The sequence below is a fragment of the Microcaecilia unicolor genome, chromosome 2 (assembly GCF_901765095.1).
Source record: "Microcaecilia unicolor chromosome 2, aMicUni1.1, whole genome shotgun sequence".
In the NCBI taxonomy this organism is placed as follows: domain Eukaryota; kingdom Metazoa; phylum Chordata; class Amphibia; order Gymnophiona; family Siphonopidae; genus Microcaecilia; species Microcaecilia unicolor.
Window position 1 is genome coordinate 213047808 of NC_044032.1, and position 27090 is coordinate 213074897.

Sequence of the window (27090 nt, forward strand, 5' to 3'; positions counted from 1 at the left end):
AACTACAACAGCTGTCCTAACCTTGAAATGCAGCAGAGGATTTGGATGTCAGTGTAGCAATAAGGGATGCATTTATGTTCCTGAATAGTAGTAAGGGGGAAAAATGTTAAAATGGGTGGGGGAGAGAATAGAGCCTTGAGGTACTCCAGACTCAAGGCAGAAGGTAGATGAAGAGGATTGACTGTGAGTGAGTTGGAATGCGTGCTTACTTAAGTAGCTAGAAAACCAGAAAAGAACAGAACCTGAGAGGCCAATTGTATGAAAACGATGGAGAAGGGAGTGATCTACCAGATCGAATGCTCAAGAAAGGTCAAGGGAAACCAGGATGACAGAATGATGTTGGTGAAGAGCTGTGCTAATGGAGTTATGGAGCACTAGGAGTAAGGTCTCAGTGCTGTGACTGCAGTGGAAGCTGGCTTGAAAAGAGTGCAGGGTGTTGGTGTTCTCGATATGCTGATTGAGTTGGGAGAGGACAACTTTCTCTAAGATTTTGGAGAAGGAGAGGCTTAAGATGGAACAGAAGCTGGAAGAAAGAGAGAAGTCTAAGAGATTTTTTTACGGAGGGGGTGGATCAGGGCATGTTTCCAGGTGTTGGGGACAAGGTCTCTGTGAGGCTGGACTCAAGTAGAGGGAGGAGATAGGGATTAAGGGACAGGGATAAACGCTTGACTAGAAAAGCAGGCCAGGGGTAGAGAGAGGAGGGGGAGGGGTTAAGTGAGGAGATAGCTTGTGCTAAAGAGTGCTGGGTAGGATGATTAAAAGTGCACCAGACAGCTCTGGGGCAGCCCATGGGTGAGGGAGAGTCTACAGATGAGGGAGAGCATAGAGGAGGGGAGAGAGAGGCAGCAGCTGAGGAGGAATCAGGGTAAGAGGAAGGTGTCAACTGTATTGACAAATGGAGAGAGGCACACATTGGCAAGTGTTGCAAGAGGGAGAAGTGAAGGATCATATCTGATGTGATAGGAGAGGCGAGTGAGAGTTGGTTCAGAATACCAAAGAGATCTTAGGGACGATTGGCTGCAGAGGCAATCTTTTTACTAAGAAAGTCGTATTTGGCTTGACAACTAGCACTGTGATACTCACGATGGTGTTCTGGAAATAGAGAGTGTTGCAGGCATTAGGGACTTGCACCATTTCCTTTCGGCACTATGGACAAATGTTTTAAGATGGAGTTTTACAGAAAACCACGGGGCTTAGTGGAGGCAGGGTTTGGAGAAGGAGGAAAGGGGAGTGTGGTTGTCTAGAATAGAGGAGAGAGCAGAGCTGAGACTGGGAGCATAGAGAAGCCCTGATACAGAGGCTCCAAGGAGAACGAGCGAGCAGGAGGCCCTGATACAGAGGCTTCAGGTGCAGGAGTGAGAAGAAGGCCCCAACACAGAGGCCCAGAGAAGAGGGTAAGGAGCAAGAGTCCTACAAGAGAATTATAGCATGCCCAAGGTAGGAAGGTCACATTTTACAGTGTTTACTTAACCTGTGATGGTAGTATTTGGAGTAGAGTCTACATGAAGATATACAGAATACAAGTAGAGTATTGAAGTGAGCCTGCTAGGAGCAGTCCCTAGGAATACTAGCAAGTGTGAGCTAATGAAATTAGACTTAAGGATACCTAAGACAAGGAAGTTTCTTTTTGTGTGAAATGAATGCCACTTGCATCTGTTACAGTAACAGACGTTTGGTAAATGTTTTTCACAATAAAGACTTTTCTTTTCTGTTGCCTGTGTCTGTGAAGGGTCCATGCCTGGCCAATAGTCCACATTATCACAAGCATTAAAAGAGGATTTAAAACTTAACTCATGGCCTGAGACACTTTCAGGCTTATTTTCGAAAGAGAAGGACGCCCATCTTTCGACACAAACAGCAAGATAGGCGTCCTCCCAGGGTCGCTCAAATTGGCATAATCGAAAGCCGATTTTGGGCATCCCCAACTGCTTTCCGGTGTGGGGTCGACCAAAGTTCCCGGGGGCGTTTTGGAGGCGTAGCGAAGGCGGGACTTGGGCGTTCCTAACACATGGGCATCCTCGACCCATAATCAAAAAAAGAAGGGCGTCCCTGATGAACGCTTGAACGACTTTACTTGGTCCTTTTTTTTGTTACGACCAAGCCACGAAAAGGTGCCCGAACTGACCAGATGACCACCGGAGGGAATCGGGGATGACCTCACCTTACTACCCCAGTGGTCACTAACCCCCTCCCACCCTTAAAAAAATTATTTTAAATATTTTTTGCCAGCCTCTATACCAGCCTCAAATGTCGTACTCAGGTCCATCGCAGCAGTATGCAGGTCCCTGGAGCAGTTTTAGTGGATGCAGTGCACTTCAGACAGGTGGACCCAGGCCCATCCCTCCACTACCTGTTACACTTGTGGTGGTAAATGTGAGCCCTCCAAAACCCACCAGAAACCCGCTGAACCCACATCTAGGTGCCCCCTGTCATCCATAAGGGCTATGGTAGTGGTGTACAGTTGTGGGTTTGGGGGGCTCAGCACACACGGTAAGGGAGCTATGCACCTGGGAGCAATTTCTGAAGTCCACTGCAGTGCCCCCTAGGGTGCCCAGTTGGTGTCCTGGCATGTGAGGCGGATCAGTGCACTACGAATGCTGGCTCCTCCCATGACCAAAGGGCTTGGATTTGGTTGTTTCTGAGATGGGCGTCCTCAGTTTCAATTATTGCCGAAAATCAGAAACAACCAAGTCTATGGACAACCATCTCTAAGGTCGACCTAAATTTCATGATTTGGGCGTCCCCCACCGTATTATCGAAACGAAAGATGGACGTCCATCTTGTTTCAATAATACGGGCTTCCCAGCCCCTTCACGGGGACGTCCTGCGAGGACGTCCTCAGAAAAACTTGGGCGTCCCCTTTGATTATGCCCCTCTTTTGTCACTGCTAGTGACTAATAAGATTATATGCCTATTTAGCATATTTGGGAGCATTTAACAATTAACATGCTTACATATTTGTTAACTAATGTATTTTTTCTAAATCAGAGTTCTTTATACATTACACATCAGTTTTAATGCACATTTAGAATGTTATCCCCACAATGTGGATAGCAGTAATTCAGACAGAGTGCTAAAATGGCATAGGGCTTGGAATACAAATCCTACACAGATATGGTCAGGACAATCAAAATATGCTTATTGGAGGCAAGAAAAAGGGACATAAAAACACTCAAATATTTAGCACCATTCAATAAAGTACTAAACATGCAGAGGGTCTCTCCATGGACAGTGTAATCTGGCAAATGCAAGGATTACAGTAATGAAGGTAAGGACAACATAAGAATTGCCATACTGGGTCAAACTAAAGGTTCATGTAGCTCAGTATCCTGTTTTCTAACAGTGGCCAATCCAAATCACAAGTATCTGGCAGAATCCCCAAAAGTAGCAAGATTCCATTATACTTATTCCCAGGGATAAGCAATGCTTTCCCAAAGTCTACCTTAATAATGGTTTATGGATTTCACCTTCCTGAATTTGTCCTCTTATTATCTTCTTTTGGAGTGCCATGGGACAGGGAGAAGATTTCTATTCAAGGTTCTACTTTCATGCTTGTGTTCTGTGGGATCTCATGTCACTCTCTTCATGTTGTTTCCACTCACTCCAGAATAGACCAGTGTCCACTCTAGTTGGCTATGGGTAAAAACATGGGGGTCTTTTACTAAGGTGTTCTAGTGTTTTTAGCTCACGCTAAAAATCAGCCGGTACGAAATGCTAAGACACCCATTATATTCCTATGGGCGTCACAGTGTTTAGTGCCAGCTGATTTTTAGCATGAGCTAAAAATGCTAGCATACCTTAGTAAACCACCCCCCCCCCCCCCCATAATTTACTAGGTGAATCTAGTAATACATAGAAATAAAACAGAGAAAAGAAAATAAAATGATAGTCTAAGGCTAACTTGATACATTTTTTGATTATCTTTCGAAGATAATGCTTCTTCAGATCAGAAATGAGCAAATATTGACAAATATCAGAATATATAAGTGAAACAAAAAAGCATTCCAATGACATTTGTGATAGAAAACTCAGATCTTTGTTAAATTCTATCTGGTGGGTGTCAAAATATTTCATAATTTTGACTTCAAAGATCTTACGTTCCTGGATTGTATTAAAGTTTCCTTTTAGTATTCTCACCATAAAATCAATGATACAGTGTTCAGGTTTTGTAAAGTGCTGTCACAGAGGTGACATCCTGGTTGGCATTATGCCGTTTAATCAGTTCTTTTTTTGTAGGAAAAAAGGTACCGGTACTCATTATGGGCGGGGCCACCACACATAGATCCGCCCCTATGATAGCCACACCCCTTGGTGCATATAAACAGGCATCTTTTAAGATATTATACCAGTATAAGAGAAAAAAATAACTTGAATTTTTTCATTATAAATAATTTCTGTAAGATGTTACAACTCCAGTATACCCAGTGCAAAATAAGATAGCAGATGTAAATTCTCAAATTGGACATATTCCAAACACTAAAATGAAAATAAAATGATTTTTTCTACCTTTGTTGTCTGGCGACTTTGTTTTTCTGATCATGTCGGTCCCAGGCTCTGATTCTGCTGCTCTCTATCTGTTCCCTTAACTCCGTTTCCAGGGATTCCTTCCCATTTATTTCTTTACTTTCCTCCTTTCTTCTTCATTTCTTGCTCTACATCCATAGGTAAAAGCTGGGACCTCTGCAGACTTGACTGGAGGAGGTATAGAGTGAATCCAGTTTTTGCCTATTTTCTTCATCCATGCGTAGTTTTTCTCCTCTTTTCCCTTTCCCTCATCTCCGTCAGTATGCATCGCCTTCCTATTCTTCCCTCCCCTCCATCCATATGCATCTCCTGTCCTTCCTCTCTCTTCCCTCTCATCCATCCATGTCCAGTATTTCTCCTCTCTCCTCCCTTCCATCCATGTTCATCTCACTTCCTCTCTCTTCCCTCCCCTCCATCCATGTCCAGCATTTCAACTCTCTCCGCTCTATCGTGTCCAGAATTTCTCATCTCCCCTAAATCCATGTGCATCTCCTCCTCTGTCTTCCCTCCCCTCCATCCATGTACAGCATTTCTGCTCTCCCCCTCCCCTCCATCCAGGTTCATCTCACTTCCTCTCTCTTTCCTCCTATCCATCAATGTCCAGCATTTCAACTATCTCCCCTCCCCACCATCCATGTGCATCTCCTTCCTCTGTCTTTCCTTCCCTCCAACATTTCTCTTCCCTGCCCTCCACTCTATCCATGTCCAGCATTTCTTCTCTCTCTCCCCTCCCCTCCTTCCATGTGCATCTCCTTCCTGTCTTCCCTCTCCTCCATCCATGTGCATCTCCTTCCTGTCTTCCCTCTCCTCCATCCATGTCCAGCATTTCTCTTGCCTTCCCCTCCATCCATCCATGTCCAGCAACTCTCCTCTCTCCCCTGCCCTCCCCTCCCATTCATGTCCAGCGATTCTCCTCTCTCCCCTGCCCTCCCATCCCATCGTCCAGCATTTCTCCTCTCCCCCCTCCATCCATGTGCCAGTGGCGTAGCCAGACCTGACATTTTGGCTGGGCCCAGAGCTAATATGGGTGGGCACTATATATATATATAGTGAAGTGCTTACCCCACCCAGAAATTCCACAACAATGAATTTTAATAGTGCCCAGGCCACAGCTACTTTAATTTTTAAAAAATTAGACGTTAAAATTATGATGTAAAAAAAAAAGCATTTAAAAATTTATTCTCCGAGGACAAGCAGGCTGCTTGTTCTCACTGATGGGTGACATCCACGGCAGCCCCTCCAATCGGAATCTTCACTAGCAAAGGCCTTTGCTAGTCCTCGCGCGCCAATGCGCACCGCGCATGCGCGGCCGTCTTCCCGCCCGAAACCGGCTTGTGCCGGCCAGTCTTCTTTTCTCCGCGCTCGGTACGGTTGTGCTTTACCGTTCGTGCCCCGAAAAGTCGGCCTCGCACGTCGTTTTTCGACTATTTTCTGTGAGAAATCCAGAAAGTGTTTGGATTAACCATTTTTGGTTTTTCCCTTCCTCTACTTCGAGTTTTTTCGCCCCGTTAAGTTTTCTTTCGTCGTCGGGGTAGGCCTTACTTAGGCCCCGGTCGAAATTTCCCTTTTTTTCTGTGCCAAATTTCGCCATTTCGTCTTTCGATTTCGCCGGCGTGATTTTTCCGCCCATGACATCGAAGCCTTCCAGCGGCTTCAAGAAGTGCACCCAGTGCGCCTGGGTAATCTCGCTCACTGACAGGCACGCGTCGTGTCTTCAGTGTCTGGGGGCTGGGCACCGCCCTCAGGCCTGTAGTCTGTGTTCCCTTTTGCAAAGGCGGACTCAGGTAGCGAGGTTAGCCCAGTGGAACATTTTGTTCTCGGGCTCTTCGTCGGCATTGGCACCGGGGTTATCGAGTGCATCGACGTCTTCAGCGTCCAGACCTTCAACCTCGGCGGCCAGTACATCGAGTGCATCGAGGCATCGGCCCTCTGCATTGGCGCCGAGACATCGGACAGCTGCATCGACGTCGGTGGTACCGGGACCTCGTCTGCTGATGTCGTCGGACGGTGGTGCTTCGTCTGGAGTGCAGGTGAGGGCTGTCCATTCCCCTGCTGGTGGCGGTGAGCCTTCGGGTGGGTCTCTCCCTACCCTGAGGGCTCCTGCGGTACAGCCCCCCCGAGACCGACCTTCTTCGATCTCGGCCCCGAGGAAGCGACGGCTGGATTCCATGTCCTCCTCATCGGTACCGGGAAGCTCCGGTGACATGCTTTGCCCCAAGAAGTCGAAGAAGCATCGTCACCGGTCCCCTTCCCATGTCGGTACCGAGAGCTCTGGGTCGCCGAAGGAGTCGGCACCCAGCAGGCATCGGCACCGAGAGGACCGCTCACCCTCTGTTCAGGAGGTGTCGATGCGCTCCACTCTGGACAGCCCGGAACAGCCTCCACGCCCGGAACAGGTTCTGACGTCGACGCCTGCATCGACCTCCATGCCTTTCTCTGCAGCCGCTCTGAACGAGAGCCTCCGGGCCGTTCTCCCAGAGATTCTGGGAGAGCTGCTGCGCCCTACCCCTCCGGTACCGGCGGTGCTTGCGCCACCGGTACCGTCGAGCGTGGCGCCGGCTGGCCCATCGCCCGAGGTGAGGTCTCCGGCGTCGGTGCCGCCGCCTCCCAGGAAGGCTCCCCGACTACGTCGGCGGAGGGAGCTTCGCCGATGCGGGCGAGGGAGTCTACCTCTCGACGCCCCCATCGTGGACGTGGCTCCACGGAGTCGAGTCGGGCACGGTTGCAGACACAGGTCCGTGAACTTGTGTCTGACACCGAGGGTGAGGCCTCGTGGGAAGAGGAAGAAGACCCCAGATATTTCTCTGACGAGGAGTCTGAGGGTCTTCCTTCCGATCCCACTCCCTCTCCTGAAAGACAGCTTTCCCCTCCTGAGAGTCTGTCTTTCGCTTCCTTTGTTCGGGAGATGTCTACGGCCATCCCCTTCCCGGTGGTTGTGGAGGACGAGCCCAGGGCTGAAATGTTTGAGCTCCTGGACTATCCTTCTCCACCTAAGGAAGCGTCCACTGTTCCCTTGCACCATGTCCTAAAAAAGACATTGCTTGCGAACTGGACCAAGCCTTTAACTAATCCCCACATCCCCAAGAAGATCGAGTCCCAGTACCGGATCCATGGGGACCCAGATCTGATGCGCACGCAGTTGCCTCATGATTCTGGAGTTGTGGATCTGGCCCTAAAGAAGGCTAAGAGTTCTAGGGAGCATGCTTCGGTGCCCCCGGGCAAGGACTCTAGAACCTTAGACTCCTTTGGGAGGAAGGCCTACCATTCTTCTATGCTCGTGGCCAAAATCCAGTCTTACCAGCTCTACACAAGCATACACATGCGGAACAATGTGCGGCAGTTGGCGGGCTTGGTTGATGCGCTTCCCCCTGAGCAAGCCAAGCCATTTCAGGAGGTGGTCAGGCAGCTGAAGGCGTGCAGAAAATTCCTGGCCAGAGGGGTGTATGACACCTTTGATGTTGCGTCCAGGGCCGCTGCTCAAGGTGTGGTGATGCGCAGGCTCTCATGGCTGCGTGCCTCCAACCTGGAGAATAGAATCCAGCAGCGGATTGCGGACTTGCCTTGCCGTGCGGATAACATTTTTGGAGAGAAAGTCGAACAGGTGGTAGAGCAGCTCCACCAGCGGGACACCGCATTCGACAAGTTCTCCCGCCGGCAGCCTTCAGCCTCTACCTCTACAGGTAGAAGATTTTTTGGGGGAAGGAAGACTGTTCCCTACTCTTCTGGCAAGCGTAGGTACAATCCTCCTTCTCGACAGCCTGCGGCCCAGGCTAAGCCCCAGCGCGCTCGCTCTCGTCAGCAGCGTGCGCCTCAGCAAGGCCCCTCGGCTCCCCAGCAAAAGCAAGGGACGGGCTTTTGACTGGCTCCAGCAGAGCATAGCCGACATCCAAGTGTCAGTGCCGGGCGACCTGCCAGTCGGAGGGAGGTTGAAAGCTTTTCACCAAAGGTGGCCTCTCATAACCTCCGATCAGTGGGTTCTCCAAATAGTCCGGCAAGGATACACCCTCAATTTGGCCTCAAAACCTCCAAATTGTCCACCGGGAGCTCAGTCTTACAGCTTCCAGCACAAGCAGGTACTTGCAGAGGAACTCTCCGCCCTTCTCAGCGCCAATGCGGTCGAGCCCGTGCCATCTGGGCAAGAAGGGCTGGGATTCTATTCCAGGTACTTCCTTGTGGAAAAGAAAACAGGGGGGATGCGTCCCATCCTAGACCTAAGGGCCCTGAACAAATATCTGGTCAAAGAAAAGTTCAGGATGCTTTCCCTGGGCACCCTCCTTCCCATGATTCAGGAAAACGATTGGCTATGCTCTCTGGACTTGAAGGATGCCTACACACACATCCCGATACTGCCAGCTCACAGACAGTATCTGCGATTTCAGCTGGGCACACGTCACTTCAGTACTGTGTGCTACCCTTTGGGCTCGCCTCTGCGCCCAGAGTGTTCACAAAGTGCTTGGCTGTAGTAGCAGCGGCACTTCGCAGGCTGGGGGTGCACGTGTTCTCATATCTCGACGATTGGCTGGTGAAGAACACATCCGAGGCAGGAGCCCTGCAGTCCATGCAGATGACTATTCACCTCCTGGAGCTACTGGGGTTTGTGATAAATTATCCAAAGTCCCATCTTCTCCCAGTACAGAGACTCGAATTCATAGGAGCTCTGCTGGATTCTCGGACGGCTCGCGCCTATCTCCCAGAGACGAGAGCCAACAACTTGTTGTCCCTCGTCTCGCGGGTGCGAGCGTCCCAGCAGATCACAGCTCGGCAGATGTTGAGATTGCTAGGCCACATGGCCTCCACAGTCCATGTGACTCCCATGGCCCGCCTTCACATGAGATCTGCTCAATGGACCCTAGCTTCCCAGTGGTTCCAGGCTGCTGGGGATCTAGAAGACGTAGTCCACCTGTCCACGAGTTTTCTCGAATCCCTATATTGGTGGACGATTTGGTCCAATTTGACTCTGGGACGTCCTTTCCAAATTCCTCAGCCACAAAAAGTGCTGACCACGGATGCGTCTCTCCTGGGGTGGGGAGCTCATGTCGATGGGCTTCACACCCAAGGAAGCTGGTCCCTCCAGGAACGCGATCTGCAGATCAATCTTCTGGAGCTGCGAGCGATCTGGAACGCTCTGAAGGCTTTCAGAGATCGGCTGTCCCACCAAATTATCCACATTCAGACAGACAACCAGGTTGCCATGTACTACGTCAACAAGCAGGGGGTCACCGGATCTCGCCCCCTGTGTCAGGAAGCCGTCAGCATGTGGCTCTGGGCTCGCCGTCACGGCATGGTGCTCCAAGCCACATATCTGGCAGGCGTAAACAACAGTCTGGCCGACAGGTTGAGCAGGATTATGCAACCTCACGAGTGGTCGCTCAATTCCCGTGTAGTGCGACAGATCTTCCAGGTGTGGGGCACCCCCTTGGTAGACCTCTTCGCATCTCGAGCCAACCACAAAGTCCCTCAGTTCTGTTCCAGGCTTCAGGCCCACGGCAGATTGGCATCGGATGCCTTCCTCCTGGACTGGGGGGAGGGTCTGCTGTATGCTTATCCTCCCATACCTCTGGTGGGGAAGACTTTGTTGAAACTCAAGCAAGATCGAGGCACCATGATTCTGATTGCTCCTTTTTGGCCGCGTCAGATCTGGTTCCCTCTTCTTCTGGAGTTGTCCTCCGAAGAACCGTGGAGATTGGAGTGTTTTCCGACCCTCATCACACAGGACGAAGGGGCGCTTCTGCATCCCAACCTCCGGTCCCTGGCTCTCATGGCCTGGATGTTGAGAGCGTAGACTTTGCCTCTTTGGGTCTGTCAGAGGGTGTCTCCCGCATTTTGCTTGCTTCCAGGAAAGATTCCACTAAGAGGAGTTACTTCTTTCTATGGAGGAGGTTTGCCGTCTGGTGTGACAGCAAGGCCCTAGATCCTCGCTCTTGTCCTACACAGTCCCTGCTTGAATACCTTCTGCACCTGTCTGAGTCTGGTCTTAAGACCAACTCTGTAAGGGTTCACCTTAGTGCAATCAGTGCATACCATTACCGTGTGGAAGGTAAGCCAATCTCAGGACAGCCTTTAGTTGTTCGCTTCATGAGAGGTTTGCTTTTGTCAAAGCCCCCTGTCAAGCCTCCTACAGTGTCATGGGATCTCAATGTCGTTCTCACCCAGCTGATGAAACCTCCTTTTGAGCCACTGAATTCCTGCCATCTGAAGTACTTGACCTGGAAGGTCATTTTCTTGGTGGCAGTTACTTCAGCTCGTAGAGTCAGTGAGCTTCAGGCCCTGGTAGCCCAGGCCCCTTACACCAAATTTCATCATAACAGAGTAGTCCTCCGCACTCACCCTAAGTTCTTGCCAAAGGTTGTGTCGGAGTTCCATCTGAACCAGTCAATTGTCTTGCCAACATTCTTTCCCCGTCCTCATTCCTGCCCTGCTGAACGTCAGCTGCACACATTGGACTGCAAGAGAGCATTGGCCTTCTACCTGGAGCGGACACAGCCCAACAGACAGTCCGCCCAATTGTTTGTTTCTTTTGATCCCAATAGGAGGGGAGTGGCTGTGGGGAAACGCACCATATCCAATTGGCTAGCAGATTGCATTTCCTTCACTTACGCCCAGGCTGGGCTGGCTCTTGAGGGTCATGTCACGGCTCATAATGTTAGAGCCATGGCTGCGTCGGTAGCCCACTTGAAGTCAGCCACCATTGAAGAGATCTGCAAAGCTGCGACGTGGTCATCTGTCCACACATTCACATCTCATTACTGCCTACAGCAGGATACCCGACGCGACAGTCGGTTCGGGCAGTCAGTTCTTCAGAACCTGTTTGGGCTTTAGGATCCAACTCCACCCCCCGAGGGCCCTCTTTGTTCTGTTCCAGGCTGCACTCTCAGTTAGTTGGTAAATTTTTTAGGTCAATCTCAGTTATGTCCTCGCCGTTGCGAGGCCCAATTGACCATGGTTGTTGTTTTGAGTGAGCCTGGGGGCTAGGGATACCCCATCAGTGAGAACAAGCAGCCTGCTTGTCCTCGGAGAAAGCGAATGCTACATACCTGTAGAAGGTATTCTCCGAGGACAGCAGGCTGATTGTTCTCACAAACCCGCCCGCCTCCCCTTTGGAGTTGTGTCTTCCCTTGTCTTTGTTTTTGCTAGATATGAGACTGGCCGGCACAAGCCGGTTTCGGGCGGGAAGACGGCCGCGCATGCGCGGTGCGCATTGGCGCGCGAGGACTAGCAAAGGCCTTTGCTAGTGAAGATTCCGATTGGAGGGGCTGCCGTGGACGTCACCCATCAGTGAGAACAATCAGCCTGCTGTCCTCGGAGAATACCTTCTACAGGTATGTAGCATTCGCTTTACCTGCAGTGCTGGACTGGGCTGGCAGCTGCTTGGAACTCGTCTCAAAGAACTTTTCCCACGTTTCCAGGGCCAGGCTCGCACTAGCTCAATGCTCAACCCTGTAAGCGACAGCGTGCACTGTGTGCAGCTATTGTTTAGCCTGCCCTGATGGCCACGAGCGAGCGGAGCAAGAGCGAGGCTGAGCTGAGGTTGAGCACGCCGCTGCACACAGCCACACCATACCGCGTAGGATGGAACGAGCATCGCGACCTGCATTTCAGTGCCGCTGCTACTGCGTGCTGTGCTGACCCGAATCTGCCTCTCTGCAAGCCCGAAAGGTAGGTGGGCTGGACTCTGGAGATCTGCTGAGCGGGTGCCATCTGCCGTGCCGTGGTACACTACTACTACTACTTAACATTTCTAAAGCGCTACCAGGGTTACGCAGCGCTGTACAGTTTAACAAAGAAGGCCAGTCCCTGCTCAAAGGAGCTTACAATCTGAAGGACAAAAAGTGCAGTCAATCAAATTGGGGCCTCACCAACCGTTGCTCCGCGCATCTTTTGTCTGGGAAGCACGCATCACGCTGCCAGCCTGCTGCGCTGTGCGCAATCGCCGGAGCGCGTGAAGGCGTCAAAGTGAGAGGTGGGAGCCGCAGAGCTGGAGCCGGCCAGAGGCCCTGGTATCCCCCGCCGAAATCCAGCATTTCCCAGGGAGTCACCGGGAACCTCCCGGTGCCCCTCGCAGCCCCTCAGAGCCAAGGGGAATCGCGCGGAATTTCTTTGCGCAAGTTGGAACCGCTCGGGGTCTCACTGAACAGAAAAGCAGCCCTTGGGGTGTCCCTTCGACGGAAAGAGCCGCTCGGTATCTCACTCAGCCGACCTCGGCCTCTAGCGGTGTCCCTGTCCAGGAACCGCTACGCGATGACTCATCACACAGTGGAAAAAGGCTGCTGCAGACGCATGCGCTTGGGTGGGCAGGTCTGAGCCAAGATTGGATGGGCCTGGGCCCACCCATAGCTACGCCCCTGCCATGTGCATCTCCTTCCAGTCTTCCTTCTCCTCCATCCATGTCCAACATTTCTCCTGCCCTCCCCTCCATCCATCCATGTCCAGCAACTCTCCTCTCTCCCCTGCCCTCCCATCCCATGTCCAGGATTCTCTTCTGCCCTCCCCTCCCATCCATGTTCAGCGATTCTCCTTTGCCCCTATCCTTCCCTCCCATCCATGCCAGCGATTCTCCTTTGCCCCTATCCTTCCCTTCCATCCATGTTCACCGATTCTCTGCCCTCCCCTCCATGTCCAGCGATTCTCCCTTCCGCCTATCCTCCCCCTCCCTTCCCCCCTATCCTCCCCCTCCCTTCCATGTCCTGTGACTCACCCCAGCCTCCACCTGCCCCCGAAATCGTTCCAACCCCATCCTCACCTGCCGGCCCTCAACTCACCAACTTTCCATTCTGCCCCCTGCAAATCTAATATTTACCGAAGTCACAGCGCAAACCAGCGGTAGTGAAGACAGAAAGCAGGCAGGCTCGCCTCCTCGTCGCTTCCCTGCCCTCTCAGCACAGCTCAAGCTCAGCGTCCCGCCTTCGTCGCTTCCCTGCCCTCTCAGCGTCCCACCCTCGCGGAAAGGAAATTACATCAGAGGAAGGCGGGACACTGAGAGGGCAGGGAAGCAATGAAGGCAGGACACTGAGCCTGAGCTGTGCTGAGAGGGCAGGGAAGCGACGAGGAGGACTCAGGCGAGCCTGCCTGCTTGCTGTCTTCACTACCGCCGGTTCGAGCTGTGACTTCGGTAAATATTAGATTTGCAGGGGGGCAGAACGGAAAGTTGGTGAGCCGGCCCTCAGAAAAAAAAGGTGCTGGTACACTGTACCGGCGCGTACCAGCACAAAAAAAGCACTGTGTTTAATACTATGTCTATGTAAATTGATCCTCGTCTTTAGCATCTGCCTTGTTTCTACAATCTAGCACCCTTCTTCACACTTTTTGCATTGAATGATGTATACTGTATTCCTCCACCAATGTCGAAGGAGAACCAGCCTGAGTGGCAGTCAACACCAGGACTGCAGGCTGAGGGCCAGACGGGGCTGCAGCGGAAGGCATGGCAGGCGCAGGCACCCCCGATGCCAATGCACATCACTGCATCAAGCCCTCCAAGAGCTCTGGAAGCAATGCCCAGAGACGCTTGTCGAGAGCCGCCATCAGTAAAGGCTGATGGGCCAGTGTGGGGTCAGGTTGCCAAACTGCCTGGGATGCGGGAGCAGGATCTAAGCTGCTGGGAGAAGCACGCATTGATACCTCTTGAATAGAGGGGTAGCGGGCCTCCCGGCACTGACGTTTCTCGGGTGCTGAGTCTCTCGGCGCCCTGGAGCTCCCTGCACCGTGCGTCAAAGGAGATCAGTGCTTCTTGGCCTTCGCCCGATGCACTTCATCCAAACTCCTCGGTGCCGATGAGGACGATGTCGAATCCTCATGCCGCCCCGGTGTTGGGGAGGCCTCGAGGCAGGTGGAGACCCACTCGACGCCTCAGTGCTCCCAGTGTCTCAGGTCTCGCAGCAGCCATCCTTACCTCGACTCCCAATGCCAATGCTTCCGTTGATGTCGAAGTCAAAAAACCGGACCGAACTCCAAAAAGTTTCTCATTGAGCCTCTTGGGAAATTTGCAACCTTTTCTTCATACGAAGGCAAAGGACACAATTTGCCAGGCTATGGTCAGACCCAAGGCACTGAATACACCAAGAGTGTGTATCAGTACCCGAGATGGTCTGGTTGCACCGGGAGCAATACTTGAAGCCACTGGGAGTCTTCAATGACATGGAAGGGAAAATGGCTCCAGCAAAATCAAAAGTCACAATTGTGCCTGAAAAATAGAAAAAGGCACAAAAAGGAAGAGACCCGTCCGAGCAGGCCTAAATGGGGGCCCATGAACAAAAAAAAAATAACGAAAACTTAAACGCGGGCCAAAAAGAAACTAGGGAAGATAAAGAGGATTTTTTTTTAAACAATGACAAAAGAAAAAAAGAGAAAAAAAGGGTGGTGAAATGCGGTCAAGGCTCTTCCTGGGCATGTGAGGAGCAACGAAAAGCGCAGCTGCTTCCTCCCGTGGAAAGAAAAACTGATGAGACACACTTTTTGGGTGGGAAGGTGTTCTGCGCATGCACGGGGTGCGTCGCGTGCCCCAGAAGGCTCTGGAAATTTTTCTTTGCTGGCTATCTACCGATTCCCGGGCAATGCGGATCGTCGACCTACTTGTGAAAATGTAAGCCTGCTTGTCCTCGGAGAATGATCTAGAGCTAAAGGAAGTGGCTTGAGATATGACAGGGCTTTCCATTTATTTGTCTGCTGAGGAAAAATCATTAGTAGGTTTTGAGCCAACATTGAGATGGTTGCAGACTGAAATTGTGATGGCCCCTCTTCCCTTCCATGACAGTAGGTAGAATCTACTACGGCAGTACCTTGGAGGACTCTTCATTCTAATGGGATGTGTCCAAGTAAGGTATTCAACTATTCTGGGAACAGTCTTCAACTATATCTTGTGTTTTAATTTCCCCTCCATCTCTGAATTCCCCTTCTCCCCTGACTTTATGTCTGCTGTCTTCTTTACCTTCCTTTCTACCACTTTGCTGCTCCAACTTCTCCTCCATTACTGCCTCCATCTCCATGGATACTAACTGTATAAATTTACTATACTTCTCTTCAATATCATGTTCTTTGATTTGACCCAGCAGTACTTCAAGAAACAGCTCTTGAATTCTGTCCCCTTTTCTGAACTCAATCAGTGACAGAGATAAAGATAATGCCAACCCTTGAATATACAACTAAAAAAACAAACACTGAATTGAAGTGTACTCAATTATTTGAATATATCTGAGCAAAAATTTAGATCTGAATCTAGATTCAAATTAGATTGGGGAAGATTCATCTATTCATATTTTTGATCAGTGTTCATTCATATTTTTTCATCATTATTTGTAGATCCCTCATATCCCAGGGTCGCAGTTCATACTCTTTGAACAAACAACTCATAATCAATATTGAGCCTTTACAACCAATTCTACCATCTCCCAGTGAACAGGAAGAGGTTCCTCAAGATGAAGGTAAGTCAGTCATCTAAGATTTGGAAAAGAAATTGATGCCATATTAAACAGTCAGTATCTGGTTAAAAAGCTTTTTTTTTTTAGGGGGGGGGGGGGTGAGAGGACTCTGAAATTCCTTATGAAGGGCAGTTCTATAACAGAGCACTCACATTTACATGCCGCTTGAGCACATATAAATGTAGAGAATACTGTTGGTTGGTTGGTTGTTTATTTATTTATTAGGATTTATTTACTGCCTTTTTGAAGGGATTCACTCAAGGCGTTGTACAACAAGAATAAATCAAACATAAGGAATAGACAATCACAGGAGTAAAAATATTCAAATAACAGAAAGTATAGCACAGTATACTACTTACAAAGTCAACACAATAGCAAAGATGAAACATATAGATAAGACAGAGTAACAGGAGTAAAAAAAAATAATGGGACCAGAACATAAGAACATTTAAGAAAGTTGCACATGAGGTCAGAAAGGTGCTTGAATATTATCTTAGTTAGGGTAGGAGCGGATAAACACTGACGATCAGACATAGAGTTTTAAATTTAGTCCTGTATTGTACTGGTAGCCAGTGCAGTTTTTGCAAAAATGGTGTGATGTGGTCAGACCAGTGTAGAGTGTATTACAGTAATCCAGCCTTGATGTTATGACATGTACAACTGAGACAAGATTTGCCTTCTTATTGTAAGGCGAGAGGCAGTGTAGTTGTTGCAAATGATAGAAGCAGCTCTTGATGGTTGCTTGGATTTGGGGGATCAGAGTAAGTGTTGAATCTAGCTAAATTCCAAGGTTCCTGACTTGTGATTTGAGGGGGAAGTTCATATTTCCCAAAAGAGATTTTGATGTCACGTATGTGCCCACTTGTGTTAGGGAACCATGGAAGATTGGTTTTACTTGGGTTCAGACAAAGTTTGTTGTTTTAGCCCTTTCTTGAATTGATGTTAGATGGGTAGTCGGCTAGTGGCTTGAGGTAGATATTGAACAGAATTGGTGACAGTATCGATCCTTGTGGTACCACACAGGTCAGAGCCATGGTGGTGATGAAGTGCTGCCAAACAGTAAGAACTGTTATGCATTTAAGTGTACACTTATCCGCAAAAATAATAGCAGGGCAACTAAGTGGCATCGTGTGTAATTGTAAGGGGCCATATAAATGGATGAAGCATGGGTGGGGCTCCCACTTATGCACGTGACTTACAGAATACTGCAAGTTACATGTATCTCTGCTGCATTTCTGTGACCGCAGTTATGCCAGGTCTAAGGCTGCTGCAGCTATAAGTGCATAAATGTAAAGTGCACCAATACCGAGTTACACTAGTATTCTGTAACAGAATCTGTACACATAGATGCTGTTATAGAATAGGCCCTCACTGTACAGCTTCAGAGCGACTAAATGGTGACAATCACTTATAGAATTGCCCCTAAAAGTAGCGCTTACATGCGTAAGTACCCAAAAGGCTACTCTGTAAGGGAGTGCATACGTGCTATAGCAAGGGGGCATACACATGGATGGAGCATGGATGTGACATGGACAGGGCTTCCATTTATGCATGTAACTTACAAAATACAATAAGTTACGCGCACCCTTGCCTTATAAAGAAACATGACCCCTAGCAATAGTCGCGCTATTTTGATGACAGAGCTGGACTGGGCAGGAGCGACTGGACATGGCTTCTGCCTGAAGACCCCCCTGGACCACCAATAATCTAAGTGTTAATCTAGGCCCTTTTGAATGGTCTGGAGCCTTTTGGGAGTGGGGGGGTCTGGAGCATTATGTGCGGAGCTTGAGCCAAGGAGAGGGGCTTGTTCCAGGAGGCTGGAGCTTTTTGGGTTGGTGCTTGAGCTGGAGGTGAGAGGCTTGAGCCAGAGTGCTGCTCTGCCAACCTGGGAACATTGGGCTACGGTTGGCAGCCTGATGCTCCTGGACAATGTTCCCTCTAAGCGGAGCGCATGAGCGATTGCTCATACATTTTAGGAGCATCACTCAGAGATTTTACATGGCTGCTCACCAAACTTTTTGTGCTATATACATAAATGCATTGCTAATACTGGCACTCAAAAATTGTTGGTTTTTAAAACTTGTTGCTCACCCGAAAAAAAAAAATTTGCACACACTAGGCCATTCCTTAGAGGAAACATTGCTTCTGGGCAGTAAAATAGGCCCAGCTAAAAGCTGATGTTATTTTACCGTGATTTATTGGCCTTAATAAGACTTGTGCAAGTTGTGTTAGGGCTTTTACATAGTAATGAGCTGCCTTATATGCATTTGCATGTTTTGTATCTCATTAGTTTGTTACCAGCGATGATTTGAATATTGCCATGGTAAAATAAGTCAAGCTGCTTGATAACTTGCTGTCATAGTGACAGGTAGCACCTCTGAATATTCAGGTAGAAGTTAAAATGTCATATCCCACCTAGATGCCTAATTTAGATGTAGCAGGAGTAGTTTTAGAAAGGATTTCTAGCACGAATATGCTAATATATACATATGTTTATATGTATTAGTGTGGATATACCGCCTTTTGTGGCTTGCAAACTAAGTGGTTCAGAAGAATTTAAAAAACTGAAGAGGAAAAAACAGAAAGGAATGCCAATAAAGCAAAATAAGATAGGGGAAACCAAGAAATAGAATATGCAAGTAAAGTCTAGCAGCAGAGAAAAGCATGGCCAGGAGGGAATGAAATAGACTCAACTGGTCAGTAGACGAACCACAATCCAAATACATGGGTGAAAAAAAGAGGGTTTTAGGTCCTGTTTTAAATTTGGGAAGAGAGTGTCCTGAGCACATAGATAAAGGAAAAACATTCCATAGTAATGGGGCAGTACAAAAAAACGTGCACTGGCAGATCAAGTCGTCTTCTTGTGAAAGCTGAGTAGATAGCAAGACAGTAGTTGTGTATGTTACACAGGGAGCGAGATGGAGTGTGAGGACAAATATGGAGGGGATGGTGGAAAAGTAATGCTTTATAAGCAAGCATCAAGATTTTAAACTGTATCCTAAAGGTGACAAGAAGCCATTGATGGCAAATTAGGAAGGAAGTAACATAATTGAAATGTTTCTGTCTGTTTACCTGTCTTATCTAGATTGTAAGCTCTTTGAGCAGGGACTGTCTTTTTTTTGTGTATGGTGTACAGCCCTGCGTATGCCTTGTAGCGCTATAGAAATGATAAATAGTAGTAGTAGTTTCGACTGACATAACAATTGAAAAGCAGTATTCTAGATGGTTTGTAAGCATTTGAGCAATGAGAGATTGAGGCAGGGAAGTAGTGAATCTCACTGGTATTTATCAAAAGCCCACTTTCGGGTTCTCAGCCAATCAGAAAAGACTGCCCAAACCACGCCCATCCCTCTGAGGACATTACCACCATACCCCACCCACTCCCCACCTGCTTTGATAACACCACCGGATGTTTTTGACCCCCTACCCAAGCCCCACCCCTTTTGCTTAACCACAGCCTTGTCCCCACCTGATTTACATAGCCCCACCCTAAACCCCATCTTCTTTGTATAGCCCCACCCCTTTGTAATGTCATGGGAAGTGCTGCCATAGCCACTCCCTTTTTCCACGATAGCAGCCACTACTGTATACATTACATCACTTTTGGTTTCCACTGCTAGCCACCATCTTGATAAAACCACGACACTGCCCCCTACAGCTGTGGAGGAATGTCCACAGCTTAACCTTTTTTTCTCACAGGAAAGAAAAAATAGGCATATGTTTTCTTTTTCTTTCAAAAGGATATCTTGTGCTTAAGAACAGACTGATTGCTGATGACAGCCATTTTAGGCTTAAAAATAAAAGAATCAACCCATCTTCCTCTTCCTTCTCCTCTTTGCTTTAAAAGGTACATATAAACAAAAGCCAGGCTGTTTTAAGAGTAAACACCCCCCTCCCTTTTTTCCTGCAGACAGCTTTATGAGATCGTGCCTTGGTTTCCCTCAGCTTTTCAGAAAGCGTGCTGTGCTTCCAGCAGTTTGAAAAGGAAAATAGTTTTGTGTAAGAAAATCCACAACCCGTCCCCCTACCAATACCCCTCCCTCTTTCCACAGATGGCTGTCTCATCTCTCAAGGCAGAGCGGTGCTGCTTTGTGACAAACCCTCCCTCATACCCTTTCTGTTTTCAAGACATCTGTGTGAGCTCAGTCTGCAAGAGTTGATTTTTTTCTGCAAGGAAAAAAAGCTATGTTGAATCTGAATGCTTTATTTTGCTTTAGCAGTGCTCACCTGAGAAACATAGAAGTTTTAAAAAAGTTATGTAAAGCACCAGTAAAAGAAATAACAATGAAAATAGTGGCAGAATAAATGCTTTATTCAAGGATTGTTTTGCCCTAACAGTATTCATCTAGGAAGCATGTAATGTTTTAATGCTTTGCCCTAACAGTATTCATCTAGGAAGTATACAATGTTTTAAAAAAGTTAAGTAAAACCATTTGCAAAGAGTATGGATACAATCAGTAGGCGTAAGGCAACGTGTTACAATTTTCAATCAAAACCTGTTTATCATACACGACCATTTGAAGTTTCTGAGTATCCCTCGCATATGTAAATAAATTCTGCCGAAGGTTGGGGGGGGGGGGGGGGGGTACGGTGTCATTTTTTTTTGTAAATGTCACTTCTAAGATCACAGTCCAGGTATATCTGGATAAGTTTGCAGGCAAACCGTAAGGAGCCTAAAAAAGAACAATACATGACCAATAGATATAAAAAAGGCGTTACCACCATTCTAAATACACCTCCTCAGTTACTTTCCATCTATCTGGGGATCAGAAAGATGCAACAGCTAAACATGGAGTCCTATGAAACCCCTAACATACAGCGGACCAGAAGGGGTAATGTAACTCCCCTTAAGGGGTTAAAATGTTTATTTACGTGGTGACCTGATATGATCCAGAAGTGTCCATCCCTGCCACCGAAAGTCATTATATATCATTCAGCTCAATTTTAACTGCCTGACTTTTGACCATACTTCTAATTTTTGGAGATCTCTTTTCATGGTTTCTATTTCCTCCAGGGTATCCACTCCATTGGCTATCTTCGTGCCATCTGCAAAAAGGCAAACATTTCCCTCTAACCTTTCAGCAATGTCTCTCACAAATATATTAAGCAGAATTGGCCCCAGTACCGACCCTGCATTGATAGAACGCATTAATTGTCATGTTAAACACTTGTGGAAGTTCATATTAAGGGGCAGGAAAGAGGTGAGGAAAGGGTGGAGAGTGTAACTATGAAGTCAACTTGGGTATCGTAAACACATATTGACTACTAACATAGCAGATAATGGGGTTCATTTTTTAAACAGAAAAACATCCAAAAAGCAGCACAAAGCAGATGGACTTTTTTTTGTCCAAAATGTCCACATCGCTATTTTCAAAACCCATTTTAAGACATTTTTCTATGCGGTTCATCTGCAGTAAGTCCAAATCACAAGGTGGTGTGTTGGGGGCAGGATTTGGGCGTTTTCAAAACTTGGACATTTTTGTGCCATAATGGAACCATGCAAAAACATTTTGGTCTAATCTGTTTCAATCATGACTCAGTCACAAGCAGGTGCCCTAAACGACCAGATGACCAGAGAGAATAAGGCATGACCCCCCCCTTACACCCTCAGTGGTCACTGACCCCCCTCCCACCCCACCCCATACCCAAAGATTTGAAAGAAATTGTACATACCAGAATCTATGATAGCTTCAGATGTTATGGCCAATCCTATTAGAGCAGTAAGCAGATCTCTGAAATGGCCTAATGATTGATGCAGTGGACTGTAGAGAAGGGGATCCAGACTCACATTTCACTCTAACTTCCACTTGAAGTGGAAAGTGTGAGCCCTCTGAAACCCATCAAAAACCTATATAGGTGACATATGAGCTATTGTAGTGGTGCGTGGTTTGGTATAGCGGGTTTCTGCTGGGTTCTCTCCCCATACAATATAAGGGGGTAACAGTGAGATATGTACCTGGGACCTTTTATGTGAAGTCCACAGCAGCACTCCTAGGGTGCCCCACTACTCTGCTGGGATGTGTGTGTGGCCAGTCTACTAAGAATGCTTCTCCCCTCCCAATGGCTTGTTTTTATACATTTTCCCTTTGAGTTTTTATTTTTTTTAATGGTCATAAAAGAAAAATTCACTTAGCACAAAACGTCTAGGAAATGGCTATTTTCAAAACAGATACATTTTTCTGGTTTGAAAATCATTATGTTTGCCACTTGATCTTTGGCTGTTTTCAGCAAAACGTCCAAAATCAGATTTAGACATCATATCGAAAATGCTCCTCCATTTGTAACAGTTAATGACACCTTCAGAACTGCCATTAACTGCATTCTGTTAGCGGCCATGCTGTTACTGTGCAATAGTGGCCATTGCCCCATGTTATTGGCTCAGCTGTATTCCCATAGATGCTTGGAACACCACCTACATTTACTGTGGAAGTTTTGCACGTAACACACCTTAAATCTGATTATTAACACAAGAAGTGTGTAGTGGCCACAAGGAGAGGTTGAGGAAGTGATGTTTATTGAGTACCTGACAGTGTTTCGGTGTAATCCAAGAAATAATTATAACACTCATTTTCAAGTGTGCTATTGAGGTATAGATTCCAACAGTAGGCAGCGTACACATTCGTCAGAACATGGTATATGCTGCAAGCGGTTATTTTTGATGACCTCCTGATGCAGGCATTATGCTGAAACATGGCAATTGTCAGGTTCTCAGGAAACATTGTTTCCTCGGCCTCTTAATATGGCCACTATATTCTTGGGTGTTATACATCTTGTGTTATTGACACACTCTGATTTGCTCTCCTCTCTAACACTTGTTAAGTGAAAAACCTCAAGGTAATTTAGTAAATGAGCCATTAAAAATCTTGAAGGATGCTGTTACATGTTTTGGTTCCTTTCTCCTTCCTGCCCCTGAAGCCGTGGGTTCAATTGCTAGGTTGAGGTGCATCAAAGAGGATTCAACAACTTTAATAGGCACAAATAACTTACAATAAGCATAAATATAAACTTGTCATACTTATGGTCTTAGGTCTCCATAAAGCGCCAAGGCCTGTGATATAGTCTCAGGTGGGGTGCTGGTTCAGTTCAGCAGGTAGTGGTTGCTCCATAGCACACTATATATCAAATGACCCCTTACCCTTACTGGTTCATTGAATCAGTGTTCAAGCATAGGAACTAACAGGCAGGGGCAGATACCAGCAGCCTCTCTAGGCACAGATGCCTCTCCTAATCCTGACACTGGCTAACCTTCCCAGCTTGTTCACCAGCGTGTTCCTCCTTACACGGATTCCTTAGCTAGGTGCAGGGATCTCTCTTCTAGAGAGTCCAAGCTGCTTTCCTACCTCTAATAGTGACAGTTCCCAACTGCCCTTAAATCAAGTTTAGAAATCACAAATAATCCTTTGGCTTGGAGGAAGGGTGAAGTATATCATTTGTTAAATATGCAAGGGAACTTATCATTTTTAATAGATTTGTTTTATCAGTTGATTACATCATGCAGAAGAAATACTTTGTGAAAAATACATTTTATAAAATAGTTTCACAATTCTTGATTCTGTTAAAACCTGTTGTACCTGGCTTTGGGTGAATCTCTTCGTAAAGATGGTTTATAAATCTTAAATCGTACTACACATTTCTATTTGTTTAGTTCATCTTTAATCACATCTTAGCTTTATAGTACTACATGCAGATTTCTGATCTCATATTCTCTTTTTTTGTTGTTGTTGCTGTTAGGTGTCCTGTTTCTCAAGCAGAAGGAAGATAATTCCTCTCCAACTACCACCGACTCTCCTTGTAGAGATTCAGGAGAAACATTAGACTTCAGGTGTGAAGAGGAAGAAACAATCCAGGAGGAACCTTTAACCATTTCAGAACTGGTTTACAATCCAAGTGTGAGTTTGCTCCCAACCCCATTGGAAGAGGGAGTTGACATGCTGTTTGAAAGCACCTTAAGACCAGAGGTTGACAGAGATGATACGGATTCCTTTGAGGAGCTGGATGCAGATGAAAATGCCTTTCTAATTGCAGAGGAAGAGGAGATGAAGGAAGCTGGAAGAGCTCTCACATGGAGCTGTAACATTCTGATGGGCAATATGCAACTGAATGCTTTTGTGAAGAGTTTTTCAAGACTTCTTTTTGTGGGGCTTGGACTGATGTTGGTGGTGTTTCCACTTCTCCTGGTGCTCTTGGAATCAAATGTTGACATCTCTTTTCTTCATGAAATCCGTCAGACACCAGAATTTGAGCAGTTTCATAATGAATATTACTGTCCTCTGAGGCACTGGATAGCTTGTAAAATAAATTTCTTTCTCAACTTAGTGGGTTACTCTTGAAGTGAATATGCTGTGCAGCTGAGGGCTTTATTCAAAACAAATGTTTAAAGGTTCAGGCAGTGCCCTCACTATGCTCTGAAAATTTTCAAAGGCATTTAAATGGAATTGGCTCAAAAATGGCATTGCACAACCAAAAAATATATTAAAACATTTTTTTTATTTCCTTAAATATTTACTGCTTTCCTGCTGTGCAAGGTGGGGCAGTATTGACACATTTTTTGTTTTGTTTTTTAAATCTTTTCATGTTATATTTCAGAATCAGCATGACTGTGACAGATTTAAAAAGCAGGGTGGGGGCATGTTTGTCCAGCTAGTATTATTTGAATATAATCCTTAGTGCAACAATCTCTAACCAATGCCTTTAAAAGCAATGTTTATGCTGTTTTTATTTTGTACATTTATATGTGTTCAGAATATTTTGGTAAATTTTTAGCAAAAACCAAGTCTTCTTAAATTATTTAAGTGTACAGATTAGTACAATCAATGCACAAGGGCACGTAATACAATTTTTAATGTTCTTTGGAGATCTGTTTTCTTAAGTGTTTTAGTCAAATAATGTGAACACTAAGCAGTTCAACTCTGAGTTAAGGGGGCTGGAAAGTGAACTGATGGGGGATGCTATTAGATTTTACAGTGCTGGGTAGCATGCAAGAAAGTGGTGCAGGTCATCGGGTGGATATGTTGAGGTCCTTTGTTTTTTTTGTCTTGCATTATTACATCAAAGTCTTTGCAAGAGAAGAGAAGTGGTATTGTAAGTGATAGACAGATTGTTGGGCCAAGTGTATATTACTGTACATAGAAGGAAAGGAAGAAAAGAAAGATAAAGAAATAGGAAGTGGTAGAGAAAGTGTCCAGGTGAATCAGTTTCTGCTCAATTGGTCTTGTAACTCTGTTCCAGTAATTCGAATGAGGCACAGGATCAAACTGTTGGAAATGATGTATTCCCATTGCTTTATCAGCAGACCACCAAGTGATAAAGGATTCATGCTCTTATTCTAATTTGTCTCATTTTCTTTAATAGGAAACTGAACTCTCTCCAGTTTGACAATTTCTCCTATAATGTTGTAATGGGACACTCAAGCTTTTCTATACATGTGAACACCTGGTTATAGCTGCAACAGGAGAGAAAGCTGTCATATCTAACAGCATGGAATATCTTTGCTCTCTATATATCTATTATATCTATCTATCTAGAGAGAGAAAGTTATAGCAAATGAAAAGGGGTTATATACAACATGCATGTTTACTTAGGGGGCCCTTTTAGTAAACCATGGCAAGTACTTTGGACTAGATTCTATATATGGCACCGAAAATATTTCCGCCTAGGTGTATTCCATAAACTGGGCCTAGATTAGGTGTGATTTATAGAATACACCGAGGTTTATAGAATATACGTAGCAGCCATGCCAGTGTGTAACTTAGGCACATTTCTTTATGCCAAGTAAAATTTGCTGTAAATATCTGCTCCTAAGTTAGGAACAGAGCAGGTGTATTTGGAGTGCCCATGGCCTGCCCATTCCACACCCCCTGTTTGGCAGTGCACATTAGAATTTATGCATACCACTTTACAGAATACACCTATCAAGTTGTGTGTGGAAATTATAATTAATGCCAATTTGTGTCAATAATTGCTTGTTAAGTGGCAATTATTGGTGCTGATTGGATTGTTGAGTAATTAAATTGTGCACGCAAATCCAAAATATGACCAGATTTGTGCATGCAATTTTGGTCACTCTATACAGAATCCGGGGGCTAATGCATGTTCTACCGCACAGCAATTGCTAGTGTAGAGCCACGTTAAAATGCTTTGCTATGTGGTTAGGGTGCAGTATACCATGCATTAAGTGTTGTTATGTCTGGGGGTGTGGCATGGGTGGAGAGTAGACATGGAATGCATTTGGCAATTAACGCACTGCGCATACTGCACGATATTGTTTCCTAAATAGGAGGTGCTAAGTGCTTCTGCATTGTCTGAGAGCACATATCACACATTAATCTGAATGTTGATGCTTGACCTGCAGTAGAAAAGAGTGAGAAAGCCCCCAGCAGATTCCATGTTAAAAGATGCATCTCCTGCACAATAAAATCATGCTTTAACCCACTGTAGCTAAAGATTTTACCACAGTTTAGTAAAAGAGCTCCTTAGTTACTTAGACCCAGATTTATTTGGAAAAAAGTTTTACCAAATTCGGGCCCATAGTTTCATTTAAGGAAGATGTTACTCCATCTGGTTTGCACTAATCTATTAGAAGGGGGAAAACATACAGGAATAAAGGCAGCTTAACTCTTTCCTGTCCCCTAAGCATTAGTAATGCTAGCTTTATCAGAAACCCAACTGAGTACTTATGCACTAAGAAAATCCTCCTTGAGGCCTTTCAGGATGCTCTGCAGACAGTTGATTTGCATCAGTGCCCTTCCAGTTCACAGGGTAATTGCTAAGATTATCATGTGGTAACTGCAAAACCTCTGTGTTATCTGTTGGGGCATTGCCAATATCTTCCATACAGTTAACCAGACGAAATATCTTTACTCCATATTAACAGCATTGCAGTTAACAGTGCAGTTAGCTACACCTCTTTAGGTGACATTAAGTGCACCACATTTAACTACCTCTGCATTAACTGTAAGGCACAGTTCTTGCTCATTCTTTACCCATTTTCACCCTGGTCCATGTTTTTTTTTCTTACATTTGTACCCCACGCTTTCCCACTCATAGCAGGTTCAATACGGCTTACATATTATATACAGGTACTTATTTGTACCTGGGGCAATGGAGGGTTAAGTGACTTGCCCAGAGTCACAAGGAAGCTGCCTGTGCCTGCAGT

General features: G+C 46.5%; 1 protein-coding gene across 2 annotated transcripts in view; it reads left to right on the plus strand.

Moving 5' to 3' along the window:
- The window catches only part of FRMD3 (FERM domain containing 3), a 396218-nt gene extending 370532 nt beyond the window's left edge, over positions 1 to 25686 (plus strand). For both annotated transcript variants that reach the window (XM_030193696.1, XM_030193697.1), the window contains 2 exons: positions 15817 to 15938; positions 23667 to 25686. In XM_030193696.1, the coding sequence (XP_030049556.1) occupies positions 15817 to 15938; positions 23667 to 24265 (721 nt within the window). In that variant the 3' untranslated portion in view covers positions 24266 to 25686. The remainder of the gene's footprint in view (positions 1 to 15816; positions 15939 to 23666) is intronic.
- Positions 25687 to 27090: the final 1404 nt, after the last annotated feature.